At 35.7% G+C, this 13,638-nt stretch overlaps 1 protein-coding gene across 1 annotated transcript in view; it reads right to left on the bottom strand.

The window, feature by feature from the left end:
- Nucleotides 1-476: 476 nt before the first annotated feature.
- The window catches only part of stk40 (serine/threonine kinase 40), a 33,022-nt gene continuing 19,860 nt past the window's right edge, over nt 477-13,638 (bottom strand). The window contains exons 8-11 of the mRNA XM_039740031.1: nt 11,752-11,896; nt 8,800-8,919; nt 5,658-5,742; nt 477-3,861 (exon numbers count right to left, since the gene is read on the bottom strand). Coding sequence (XP_039595965.1) covers nt 3,643-3,861; nt 5,658-5,742; nt 8,800-8,919; nt 11,752-11,896 — 569 coding nt within the window. The 3' untranslated portion in view covers nt 477-3,642. The remainder of the gene's footprint in view (nt 3,862-5,657; nt 5,743-8,799; nt 8,920-11,751; nt 11,897-13,638) is intronic.

Genomic DNA, 13,638 nt, shown 5'->3' with positions numbered 1-13,638 from the left:
GTTAGAGTTTACAGTAAGTGTGGGCAGGCAGGCTTCTGATATTCACTGAAACTAGTAACATTTTCATGATGGACAAGAGCCGTACTGAATTAGACAAAGAAAAGCAGACAACTCAATCACATTAACTGTTCACAATGATTTACATTTCAAAATATAACACATTTGACCCCATAGTGCTTAGTCCCATAAAACTTTTTCCCTGTAAATTCAGTAGAGTAAGATGAGCTTTGTGTCAAGGATAGTGAACAACTGAAGGCATTTAACATAAAACTAATAAACAGCGCCCCCGTGTGGTCAAACGGAAACACTGCTTCAGCAGGCCGTCTCTGGTCTGCCCGCACCTACATTTATGCTTACTGAATTCATGTTCTGAGCAAGACATGGTAACGACTCCCTCACAGAATTGTGTTCCCTATACACAAACCCCAAATAAAAAAAATAAAAAAACACTTGCAAAAACAAAAGAAACAAATACATTTACACTATATTAAATTCTTTATTGCTGACATGCATGGAAAGGATTGATGTAGTACAAAAATATGTCTTTCATACAAATTATTTGTGTTTGTCTTTTCATAATGTTTCTTTCTAACAGTACATCTCTCAAAAAACACACCCAAGCAGCTCTAATAAACAATACTTTTTTTTGTTTTTTCTCCCCCTCTTTGTCCGGCACCAGTATTGCAATTCCAGTCAAAATAAATGATAGCCTTAGGAATAGCATATATCTGTTTTCTTAATAAGATCAATAAAAAGAACTTTTAAATATTGACAATATGATTCATCACCTTTTTGGTTACACCACGTAGTGCATTCCGGGAGTCATTCACATGCTACGACCCTGGCATATTCAGACATTTATTCAGTCCATTTTCATGCTTTTGAAAGTACTAAAATGACATCCTACCTTCACCCGTAGGTTTGAACCACAACACAGGATTTTCCCTCTCAGAAGACACACACATATTAAAAATACAAATACACAGTGTTACATACTGTAGGTCATGAAGACTAGGAAGTAAAACCAGGACCACAGCATCCACATGTTATGAAGCTTCTGTACTTTAATACACCAATGACTGTGCTTCTCTAACATTCTTTCGTTCTTTAAAATAAAAAGAAACATACAAAAGAAAGAAAGAAAAGGGAAACAAAGCTTACAGAGACATCTGGACTTTCTTTTCAGTCACAATGGAGTTGAAAAATTCTTCACTGCTAGATGGCGTCTAAGTTACAGAGGGTGTCAGCATAACCCTAACCCAATCCTGCACCGCATCATTTTTGGGTGGCGTTTGTGCACTTTAATGATTTAACATTTGAAAATAAAGCTACTTCATACTCATAATGCGATGATAATGCTAATATATCTGCAATTTTTTACTTTATTTTTCACAAGCTATCAATTGTATGAAGAGTTTGTTCAAAATTAAGTTTATGGCTGCACAACACTAAATACGTGCAGTTTGAAGTTTTACATTGGTGCGAGGGTCAACGTACGAGACTTGGTCATTCTATAAAGACAATAACCACACAGGACTTGAAAACAGAACTAAAAACACTTAAAAAAAAGTTCACAGACAATAAAATTAAATTTAAAAACAAGTAAGCAGAAGGTAGGTAACCGCATTTATAGTTCACAGAATTACTTTTCTTGATCAATAGTCATTTAACAGGTTTCAGTTACGTCTTCAGTTATGGCTCTAAGAGATTGCTTTTACACACCTTTTTAAAACATTTGTGACAACAAACAAATGTCATACAGGCTAAATAACAAACTTCAAAGCAAATATACGCAATACAATGAATTACTATATGCAAGAGAACCCAAAAAGCCGCCGCCACAATATGACCCGCTTCCATGAAGTGATATGTGACACCACGGCACACGTATTTGGCTTTGTTAACATGAGGGCACCCAAAATGTCCACCGCAAGTAAGACCTTCGGCACTTATTCAAGTGTCCGTCTTATCAGGACAGCCCCAGGGGAACATCTTCAGGTAATTCAGTTAAGGATAAGCTTGGCGACCGTGTTAAACATCACTTCACGTAAGTCTTGTCAAAATGTGGCAATATTTTCTGACAAGGCGCATGGAAATGACATATTTATATAGCTAGCATACAAGTCAGTCAACTAGGATCGACATCAAGCCAGTTACATGGCAAATGGTGATGTGCTATTCATCCTTGAAAACCAAAGTTTAGAAAACAATTAATAAATTTATAAAAATTTTAAAACACAGAAAGACTGTATGAAAATGCCTTTTGTTACTAAAAGGGTTGAGGTATGAGTTTTCATAAGAGTGTCTGCAGAATACGTGCAGCCAAAAAAACGCTTAAAGACCTGTTAATAAAATGTATTTCTTACTAGCAAAACAAAAATTAACAAACGATCAAGGGAAGGATGAAATTAAATAGGTACATGCTTAGCTTTTTCACATACTGGACTGTGGCAAGAAAGGCATTCACTTTAAAAATAGTGTTAACAGCTGACCCTTTCAGTACAATGTTTGTTTTTTCTTTTAAATGTGTCCCTTGGAGAAATAGAAATGAGAGAGACTCCCCAATACAACTGAATTTAAAGCTATACTTGACTAAAGAATAAAAGTTTCCAACCATGCCATGCTGAATGCAAAGTGGGCGGTTTTCCCCATTTAGTAAGTGCCTGGCGTCAAACACCACAGAAGCACAGACTGGCACCACCCTGGGACATTCGTGTGAACTTTGCCAGTTCCTCCCCTTGAGGAGCTGAACAGAACGGCTCCTTTTGAAGTCCACCTTATAGGGATATGAGTTTTGTAAATTTTAAAACAGGGGAGGAAAAAAAATGGAAGAAAAAAAAATCTAAAGGCTAGTTTAGGATTAAGTCTTTACAGGAAACCTTTAATTTCCACATTGAATATATTAGATTTGCACCAAAACTATACATAAACTTAAAAAAGGAAATTCATATTAAGCAGAAATATTATATGCCCACTTAAACTCAAAGGTATTAAACTTAAATATCTTGGCAAAAACATCTCAAAAAGTAATTTTCTAAACAAGATATGTAATTTGGTAATTTAGCAAATCAATATAAAACCATCACAAAACAACAAATGTATGGCATATCTTTTCAATGGGGGTCAAATCAAGATATTTCAAAGTTCCCACAATCAACAGCTTGAATAGGAGGTTTTTTTTTTTTTTGGAAAACACGTCTTTAACATTTGCCAAAATGAAGAAAAACTGCTACGTTGATTAAAAAAAAGTAAGCTTATCAAGACCATACGGAGAAAACATGAACTCTTCTCCATACTGCAATATGCACCAACAATAATGCTTCTGCCAAACATGACGTCGTCTGGTATGATTTCATCATTCCTTTAATGAGGGACTGTGTCGTTGGTTATGGTGAAGAGAGGTAGATTTAATGTCACAATTGAAGAGTTAATCTAAAATAATTTGTTTTTTGTCACCACAAAAAAAAAAAATTCTCTTTTCTTTTAATGAAAAATGATGATCAAATCACGGTTTTCCCCTTCTGGAGGGTTAGCTGCTACATTACTCTCTATTGCAGAACACTGTATTGCTCTGTAAGTTCATTAAGTTATGATGGATGTTTGAACGTTACATTTTTGTGCTGCCTTTTGAGACCTGTTGGCTTACTTTCGCAAGTATCTTTGGGCAAGAATGGCAGCGTCCAAAGGGCTCACAGGCTGAGCATCGTGTCCTAGTCGCCGGACAGGTGGAATGTTGCCAAACTGCCTTTTATGAATAAAGTTTTTGGCTTCATGAATAGTGTTTTTTTCCTCAGCCAGGAGGAGCTGTTGTCTCATGTAATTTTCAAACTCATACTGTGAAGACTCTTCTGTCACCTTAGCCTGAGGGGGAACAAGGAAGAAGAGAAACAATTACTAAGACTTTAATCTGCGCACAATAATGTACAAGAGTAGATCAAGGAGATCAGTTTGCAGCGTTTACTGCCCTATCGGAACCCAAGCTAATTTCTGTCTTTAGTAGAATTCCTTATTAAATGAAATTACTTGACTTCTAATTCTTTACTTGTTCACTGGATTACAAACTCTTGTACTCCAAGGTTTATCTTCTTCTAAACAAATTAATTAATTTCATTCAGATGAATTCATTTCATTTTTTTTGGCAAGTATAAATAAATACATGTGATAATTCTCTCCAAGTTATGCACTGCACTGGTCAAAATGAGCGCAGATTGATTTCATCACCTTTCAATTTGCCTAAACAGTATGTTCATGTGTAATTAATCACCTGCTTCTTGTTCTTTCGGCTGCTCCCGTTAGAGGTTGCCACAGCGGATCATCTTCTTCCATATCTTTCTTTCCTCTGCTTCTTGTTCTGTTACACCCACCGCCTGCATGTCCTCTCTCACCACATCCATAAACCTTCTCTTAGGCCTTCCTCTTTTCCTCTTCCCTGGCAGCTCTATCCTTAGCATCCTTCTTCCAATATACCCAGCATCTCTCCTCTGCACATGTCTAAACCAACGCAATCTCGACTCTCTGACATTGTCTCCCAACTGTCCAACTTGAGCTGACCCCTCTAATGTCCTCATTTCTAATCCTGTTCACCCTCGTCACGTCCAATACAAATCTTAGCATCTTTAACTCTGCCACCTCCAGCTCTGTCTCCTGCTTTCTAGTCAGTGTCACCATCTCCAACCCATATAACACAGCTGGTCTCACTACTGTCCTGTAGACCATCCCTTTCACTCTTTCTGATACCCGTTTGTCACAAATCACTCCCGACACTTTTCTCCACCCATTCCACCCTGCCTGCACTCTCCTTTTCACTTCTCTTCAACAATCCCCATTACTCTGTACAGGGTGGTCCAGATTTAATTATGGAAATCCAGATCGTCTGGATGACTTTGATTTATGTGGAGACAATTCCACTTCAGCGCAAAGACGATTCTTCATGTCGTCAGTTTGCATACTTCGATGGTCTGGGATTTTTCGGGTGATTTTCTATGTAATACACTTAAGTTACAGCGTGATGAAAATTGCATAATTAGATCTGGACCACCCTATATATACTGTTGATCCCAAGTATTTAAATTCATCCACCTTCGCCAACTGTACTCCCTGTATCCTCACCATTCCACTGACCTCCCTGTCATTTACATACATGTATTCTGTCTTGGTCCTACTGACCTTCATTTCTCTCCTCTCTAGAATTATAAAGATAAAAATAATCATTTGCACTGATTCTTTCTGGCTGCATTTGAAAACTTTCAAGTTAAAGAGTTATCTTGTTGTTAAACAAAATTAGCACACCTTAAAAGTCCCAATATTAAAAATAAAAAGACTTGAATATATCCCTGGTCTTTGTGTATAAGACACGCTACTACCACTTCACATTTGTATGGCTTTTGGGTAACAGATCACAATTAAAGATTGAGTTCAAAGAAAAGGTGCAGTTTAAATTCCAAAATCTGTTCGGTTACGTACACAAAAATATTGACAGTAAACTGCCATGCACCAAAATTAAGTAACTGCTTCCACTTAAAACTACTGAATTTTTTGGTTTACTTCAGGCAACGTTCGTTCTTTAACACTTTTCCAGAAATACCTGGTAATGGTCACATTCTTTCAGCCTCATTTTAAATGCAAACATCATTAGCCACGTCTAAAATTAAATTTACCTCCTGCGGATGATCAGAATGGCTTATCTGGTCATCTATATCTGGTACAACTTGCAAAGGACCACTGAGTGAAGACATGGACTGCCTTTAATAAAAAAATAAGAAAGCAGCTTACCAAACAATAACATCACATACATGATATTCATTTTTACATATCAAACATAAAAAAATATGCACACACAAACTTTTAACATTTTAGTGAATCACATTTTGTGGGCCAGTGTGCTGCAGTAGTTAAAGCATTTGGTTCAATTCCTGCCTCTCACTCACTGTGTGACATCGACTGGGCTTGTGGCTACCAAAAATACATTTAAAATAGTGGTAATATGCCCTAATGTTATAAAACATCTTGAATAAAAGACATTAAACTAAACAGACGATAATAAATACATTTTTTTTTTTTAAAAAAAGTCCTGAATATTTTTACAAAGGGGAAGTATTGTCTTTACAAGGACAAAAAGCTGGCACTCTCATCTCGTAATATAAAATTTTAACTAATCTGCATTAACCCAAATTTCTATTATCATCCATAAAAAAACATTTTCCTACAAATAACCCCAATTTAAAAAAAAAAAAAAAAAGGGTCTCTTATTATAAAAAAAATCCTGGAAAGAAAAAGCAATGCAACGATACATGATCTTCTTGGAAGACACTTAAAAGACCTGCAAGACGCAAACAATATCAAATAAGAGAGCACAGCCAGCAAACACTCAGTCGTGTAAAGGCACGTAGCACACACAGGTCCTGTGCTCTCACAACATATAAAGCGTATAAGGACAATACGTTCTAGATGAAACGTCAACGACTAAGCAAAGAAGAAAGAGCAGCACAGAGAAAAGAGACCCAAAAGCACTGGAGAGAAAAAAAGGCAGATAAGATTATGAAAGCAGTGGGATTTGAAAGGCTCAAACAAACGATGGCGCAATACACATGCAGAGAAAGGTAAAGAATATGAAAGCAGTAAAATTCGAAAGCATTGCAGCGTCCCAGCCAGGTTGAAGCCTTTTTTGTTTTAAGTGACTGTTAGGTCTGATTAAGGGAGGGCGGAGTACAGCACGGAACACTGATAGCGGGGTATTGATTGATGCGGTAAATTGGGCGAGACCCGGGGGATGAGGGTTTGGAGAGGGTGCTAGAAAGGGGTTACGAAGTCTGTGATTGTTCAAGTTAAAAGCTGTGACACTTTATTACGTCAGTCACTACAGTTTCAAAAAAAAAAAAAAAAAAAGATAGTAAAGATTGCATTAGTGCAAACAAAAGGAAATTAATCATCAGGACCAGGTGTAATTCAAAAAACTAGCAGGACAAAGCAAGGTCAGAAAACAAAGTCTTTTCGCCTTTGCATCTTTCAATGCCCAAAACGTAGATTTACACAATAATGGACCATACGCTAGGAGAATCTGTGGTCCCGCAACAGTTAAAGCAACAAGTTTAATTTCAAAGAAAACACGATTCGGTCAGGTGTATATTTATGATCACGGAGAAGCGATCACAACGCGAGCAGCAGAGACACGGAAAGGCTTTAAAATGATTTAACACTGCACCCCCCAACGCGAGCAGCGTTATACGTCCTGTGAGAAAGACATTTAACCACGCCCGGGGCTGGAAATAAAAGACAAAAGTATTGTTTTTACAATGTCACGCGAGACAAGGCAGTGAGCCATCTTTTAAAACAAGTCCATGGACATCTAACCTAGCAGTTGCTGGATTGCTTTTGGCAGACACGCATCATGTGTTCGCAGCTCTTAAAACGACAAACGACAAGCAGCAGAAAGACAGCAGATGATCCAACGGCATATCCTTAGGTTGCATTCTGTCACAACCCCTTCACAACGCGAGCAGCATTATATGTCTTGCGAAAAAGAGATGCAACCATGCCCAGGGCCGGAAATAAGTATTGTTTTTACAAAAGTCTTTAAAGTAAAAGTGAAAATAATGCATATGTAACAATTCCCATGAAAATAATCTCTTTAAATTGAATATCCAGTAAACCAAACATGGGGTGGGCGAGCGAAGTGAGCAGGCAGCAGAGCCCCTTAGTAATTTATAATAAAAACTTAAATATTTAAAACCACTCTTTCATATCTATTCCTTAAAGCACCTTAATTTAAATACAGTTAATGTACGGGGTTATAAATATATAAAAATAGTTTTAAATACTCAAAATAAACAGGGATCTTAAAAGAAATATAAAACTACCGGTTCAAATCTAAAAATATTAAATTTAAGGCAAAGGGTAAAAATAAATACATGTAAAATATAGTATGAAAAAGTGTAAAATGCTATTTATACAATGCCTACTCATTTCACTCTGTGGCAAAAAAAATAAATAAATAAAAATTGAGAACAATGTGAAAGTGATGGCGTGACTGCCTAGCTTATTTCATAGAATGATAGGTGAATTGTTTTTTTATGTTCAATCCATCCTAGTTTAGGTTAGGTTAACAAGATCATTTTTAATGTATTTCAAACTCGGGAGCAAAAACACTCAGATGTATCAAATACAAATGTTTCCTTATGATCTGCTGATAATGTTAATACATAAGTCATTTTAAAATACTGAAAAGATAAAGCTACCAACAAATTAAGAAAAAACCCCACTATATGTAGAGTAGATCGTTTAACAAATATTAGTTTTATCTAGATGATTTGTACATTACATATTAGTATTTTGTTTTTAATTTAAGGCACTAGCTAACAATTTTCTATCTGCCCACCTTTTGGAACCTGACACATTAGCACTTCACAGAGGGCGAGATAAAACCACACAATTGGAGCCAATAGAACGCCAGCAGCATGCACCGTCTTTGCAATGAAGAATAAAACCCTTACAGCCACCAAGGAAAAATTCAAACACCACACTGACAGTTAGAAGACCCTGCAGGGCAAAATAATGCATTGCAATGTTTTCCAACATTAAAGTTAAAACTAGATTATACAACATTAAGAATTATTTTTGGCAATTACAAAGATCTTTACCGCTACAATAAATAATATTAGAGCTTAGCATGGAAAACATGTTGCAATTATTTATATCAAGGTGCAATTAAAAAAAAAAATCAAAACTCAAAATAATATACAATGCAAAGTTAAGTGTTAATTTCTGCTCTTAATGATGAAATGTGTCAGTTAAATCTCTTACCATGAAGCAATAATGTTACTGAGTGAATCTAAAACTCCTGCTGCAGTGAGTCGGTGCTGAGGATCAAGGACAAGGAGTTTTCGAATCAGACAAACTGTGTTTTCAGAAACACGACCATCTCTGTGAGGCATTATAAAAAAAAGAAAAACAATAAGATTTTAAAATGCACAAATTCACAACATGTATGTTTACTATTTATGAGAAAAGTACAAATAATCAAATTCTACTGGTGCCTATGTGATGGCCTGCAAGCAAGCTGATAAAACAGATGTTAAATATCCACTGCATGCATCATATGTGTCTTGATTTAAATCCCTAGTTACAGTTATAATGGATAAAGATATAAAAGTATTTCTGAAAAAAAATGCCTCTAGTCTACCTGTATCAACATTTCAAATAAAAATGACACAATAAACTAGTTTAGTTTACCTAAACAATGAAAAATGTGTAAGCCATTTAAATAACATTGATATATTTTATCCAGTAACACAGTTGTTAAATGTGTTTGAAATGTCTCACGACTCTAGACCTGCAAGTTGGACATACTGTAGCTTGATATGATATTTTACTATGCATATCACCAATGTCATTTCACATCTACTGTAATGTACATAACCAAGTTCAACCACAGCACGCCAAACCCTGCAGGTCTGGGAAATGAAACACTCCAGCTAATTCCTATTAACACCACCCTAAAATTAAAATACTGCTTATTAGATTAACAAGAAATCATGCAGCAGCAGGATAAGTAAACCTAAAAATATCAAACAGAGCACCACCATGCTAGAACATGCAGTAAGGTCAATGATTCAAATTTATATTAATGCACTGCAAAATTAAATCGGCAGAACAGGGTGGGTTACTCTACTGGTGGTTGGTGTAATAAAAAATAATATTTACATATATAATAAAATAAAAATAAATTACACATGACTGGAAAATGTAAACTGAAATTACCGATCGTTGAACCTCACAGAAGTTTGTTTTTTTGTTAACAAAACTTTTTAAATTAACAATAAGGCTTATTACATTAATACTACTTCTACTACTACATTACATTTATAGAGCGCTTTTCTAGCTACTCAAAAGCACTTTAAACACACAAGATAGTGTGGAGCCAACATGCAGCATCCACATGGATGATGTGAAGGGACCATACTTCAGCTAGAACGCTCACTAAAAATGAGCTATTAGGTAGTGAAATTGAGAGTTGTTAGGGGACTATGAGATAGAGACAGGGGATTAGGGGCCAGAAAGGAAAAGGATGTGGTGGGCAATTTAGCCAGGACATTGGAGAACACCCAACTCTTTTTGGACTCTTTTATGACCACAGAGAGTCAGGACCTTGGCCTGAGGTCTCACCCTAACAGTGGCACCATTTGCTCAGCACAGTGTCCCCTTCACTGCACAGGGATACACTTACAGACCACAGGAGAAGTGCTCCCTGCTGGCTTCACCAACATTTTTTCCAGCAGCAACTTAAGCTTTCCAGGTCGGTTTCCCATCCAAGTACTGGCCGGGCCCAAATAAGCATAATATTGAATAGCATCACTTGAATTACCTGTTCTGAAATGGCAGTGGTATGGGTGTTGGCATAACATAGAATATCACCAAATATTTGTTTTAACAGCACCAGTACAGAGAAATGTCTCTTACTGCAAAGGCATTTAAACCCGAGAAATATTAGTAATCAAATATAGAACCTTTAAAAATAAACCAAACAGCAAAATGCATATTTAGTCCTGGGCACTGAAACACTGAACTTGGGGGACTGACAATGCTAATACAAAACAGACACAAACGTGGCTTAGTAAGTGATGAACTGTAATGCAGTTCCTTTAATAAAGTTATCAAAAACCTGGTTTAGCTTTAAATTCACATTACCACTATTCACAATCGGCAAACCCCTGTCTATCAGTTAGCTGGATACCTTAAAACATTAACAACGTGACTTGCGCGCACACACACACACACACACACACACACACACACACACACACACACCCCCCAGAGTAATTGCTTTACATTATGACTTGATGTCAAAACATTTACTTGTTCCCATTCAGTCTCACTCTCGCTCTGTAACTTTTTAAATTACCATTTTATTCTTTTAAACTCACATTCCTTCTAACGACAATGCACATTGCAGAATTGTTGCCATACCTAATAAGTTATATTTTGTCCTCTGGCAATTTACACACTGCATTTCATGAGGTTGCAGTTTCCCTGTCATTCTCCTGAAAACACATATTGCATTTCCAGTAACAATTTACTTCAGACACTGCAAAAATGCATGAAATACTCATTTACTCTAATGTGACAAGACCTTAACAAAACACTTCTTTGGGTATTTATAACAATTACCTTAACAAAACACTTCTTTGGGTATTTATAACAATTTCAGTAAAGTGTTTCTTCATCTCTGCAATGTGTCCTATCAACAAAACTTCACTGTGGCGTGGTCTGTGGTAGCTCAAGGGAGACGCATGTCTATTGATATTACACATTTATTATAAGACCTGGGAGTCCTTCATTATAACAAGTAATTCTACCATCATGTCAATATGCCACACTGCACAGAGATGAATAACCAATCTACTGATATTTTATAAGTGTTATGAAGACCAAAAAAAGCTTTTGTTAAGGTCTTATTACATATGAGTAAATGAGCAATAGATGCATTTTTGCAGTACCTAAAGTGTTGCCGCATTTTCTTTTGTTTCTCAACACATTTCTTTTACTAGGCTAGGGACTACTTGCAATTATGTGTATGGCTTCCTATTTATATTAATATAAGAAGGACAAAAAGGGGTAATTTTTTAAATTAAATTGGGATGGAGAAAAAAAGGGACATGCTTGTGTTTTTAGGCTACCTTTTTCATATTCCACTATCATTGGAAAAAAAAAAACTTTTTTGTAATCCCAGTAAGAGCAGAAAGCAAGTTGACTTACTCTGGAATAGTATACTCTGCAGCTTTAATTTTCCTGAATAATTCCTGAGGTATACTATCGTAAAATGGGAACTGTCCATATAACATGGTGAACAGTACTACCCCTAGAGCCCACATGTCACTTGGTTTTCCTCTGTATGGTCGACCTAGTAGAGAAAATAGCATATAAACATATTAAATTCTAAAAAATCAAACACATAAAGCATATTACAGTGTAAAGGAGATGTTTTACTACCTACAGCTTGTGAGATACAGAATCCGGGTCGGTGTGGTTATTAACATCTTACTTCACTCATCAATCCGTTTACTGAACTTGCTAATACAAGGCAAGATATAATTTAGCACTTGATGGGAACCATTAGCAGATGGGGTACCATAGCACACATATACAAATTAATACAGGGAAAATTTACTTCACTAGTCAACTTTACATACATGTCTTTGAAATGCCGGAGGAAAAGCAGAGTACCTGGAGAAAAACCCACACAAACAAAATGAAAATACGCAAACTCTACACAGTAAGTGACAATTTCTCACAATTCTAGACATGCAGGGCAGTCTCCTGTATCTGTGAAGCTGCAGTGCTATCTCAACAGATTTGTGTTGAACTTTTAAGAAAATCTCAGTAATCTTGTACAATTATAAACAGTTGTAACCGCTCTTTTAATAATGCAGAAATTAAAAAAAAATGAATATTACTGTACTACATTTAATCAGCTTGCATACGACGACATCCTCTTGCTCCTTAACATCACTCTGCCCTTCCTTCTTGTTTACCGATTTTAGGTACTTCATGTAGTAGGGAAACCAATTAGCCAAAAAGATCAATTCAAGAAAAAAAAAAAAAAAACTCCACTGAACTCTCATATTTTAGTATGTTGACAAAACATACACACATACAAATTGTTATACTTTATTAGTTGTTGTGACTGAACACATTGTGAAATATTCTGAAAAAGCATAACTAGCTTAGTTCAGAGTTTTTCCACTAGATGGCAGTAGCATATGTTTCAGTGAAAATATTTACAGTTTTAGACTTACAGATTATTTGAAACAACTGGTTTCAGAATGTTATGATATATTTTAATATAACATAAGAAACTGTAGTGATCTCTCTATATCTCTCTCACTTAAATGTAAATAACATTTAGAAAAAACAATTTAAGCCATGCTTAATTATTCTTTCAGATACAGTATAGTATAGTGGCCTGCAAGTTCATTTTTGTACCAAAATAGGTCATTTTTGATCATGTTGCATTATGATATGAGCAAAAGAAAGGGGAAATGAAAAATATATTCAATTTTATTATCATAAATAGGACAAGAGTTCAAAGCTTAGGTAAAGCACTTCATATAATAACAATTAAAGTTTGAAGTTAATAGCAAAAGACAACATTCTCCCATAGTTTATGACTCATTGTTGGGTGTACCACAGCATATGTTGAGGGAGTTGGGTTTGTGGGTTAACAAACTAATCTTTCAGTGTTCTGGAAGCAATTATTTCAGACTGTCTTTGTTTAAAATACTCTTTGGAAATATTCACTAAAAGGTTAAAAAAAAAAATCACATTTAAAAAGATACATTGTATGTTGTTTTTAGAACCAAACAAATAAAAAAGTGGGATCAGTGAAGTAGTTTCCTGAATGACTCGGGGATGAGTTATAGCAGTAATATTTGCTGAAACTAATCCTACTGGTCACTCAACCTTAAGCAAAATAAAATGTATTTATAAAATAAGTGCCAAAAGATGTTGAGCTGCAAACTTTATTCAGTACCATGCCGTTTATGCCTCAATGGGCATAAACGTAATACACTTGGGCAAAATGGGACGACTGCACATTAGTGAACTCATATATAACTTGTATTGAATCCCAAGTCTTGTCATTGT

This window comes from Polypterus senegalus, chromosome 17 (genome assembly GCF_016835505.1).
Source record: "Polypterus senegalus isolate Bchr_013 chromosome 17, ASM1683550v1, whole genome shotgun sequence".
NCBI classification, from domain to species: Eukaryota; Metazoa; Chordata; class Cladistia; order Polypteriformes; family Polypteridae; genus Polypterus; species Polypterus senegalus.
This window is presented reverse-complemented; position numbering and strand designations above follow the sequence as displayed.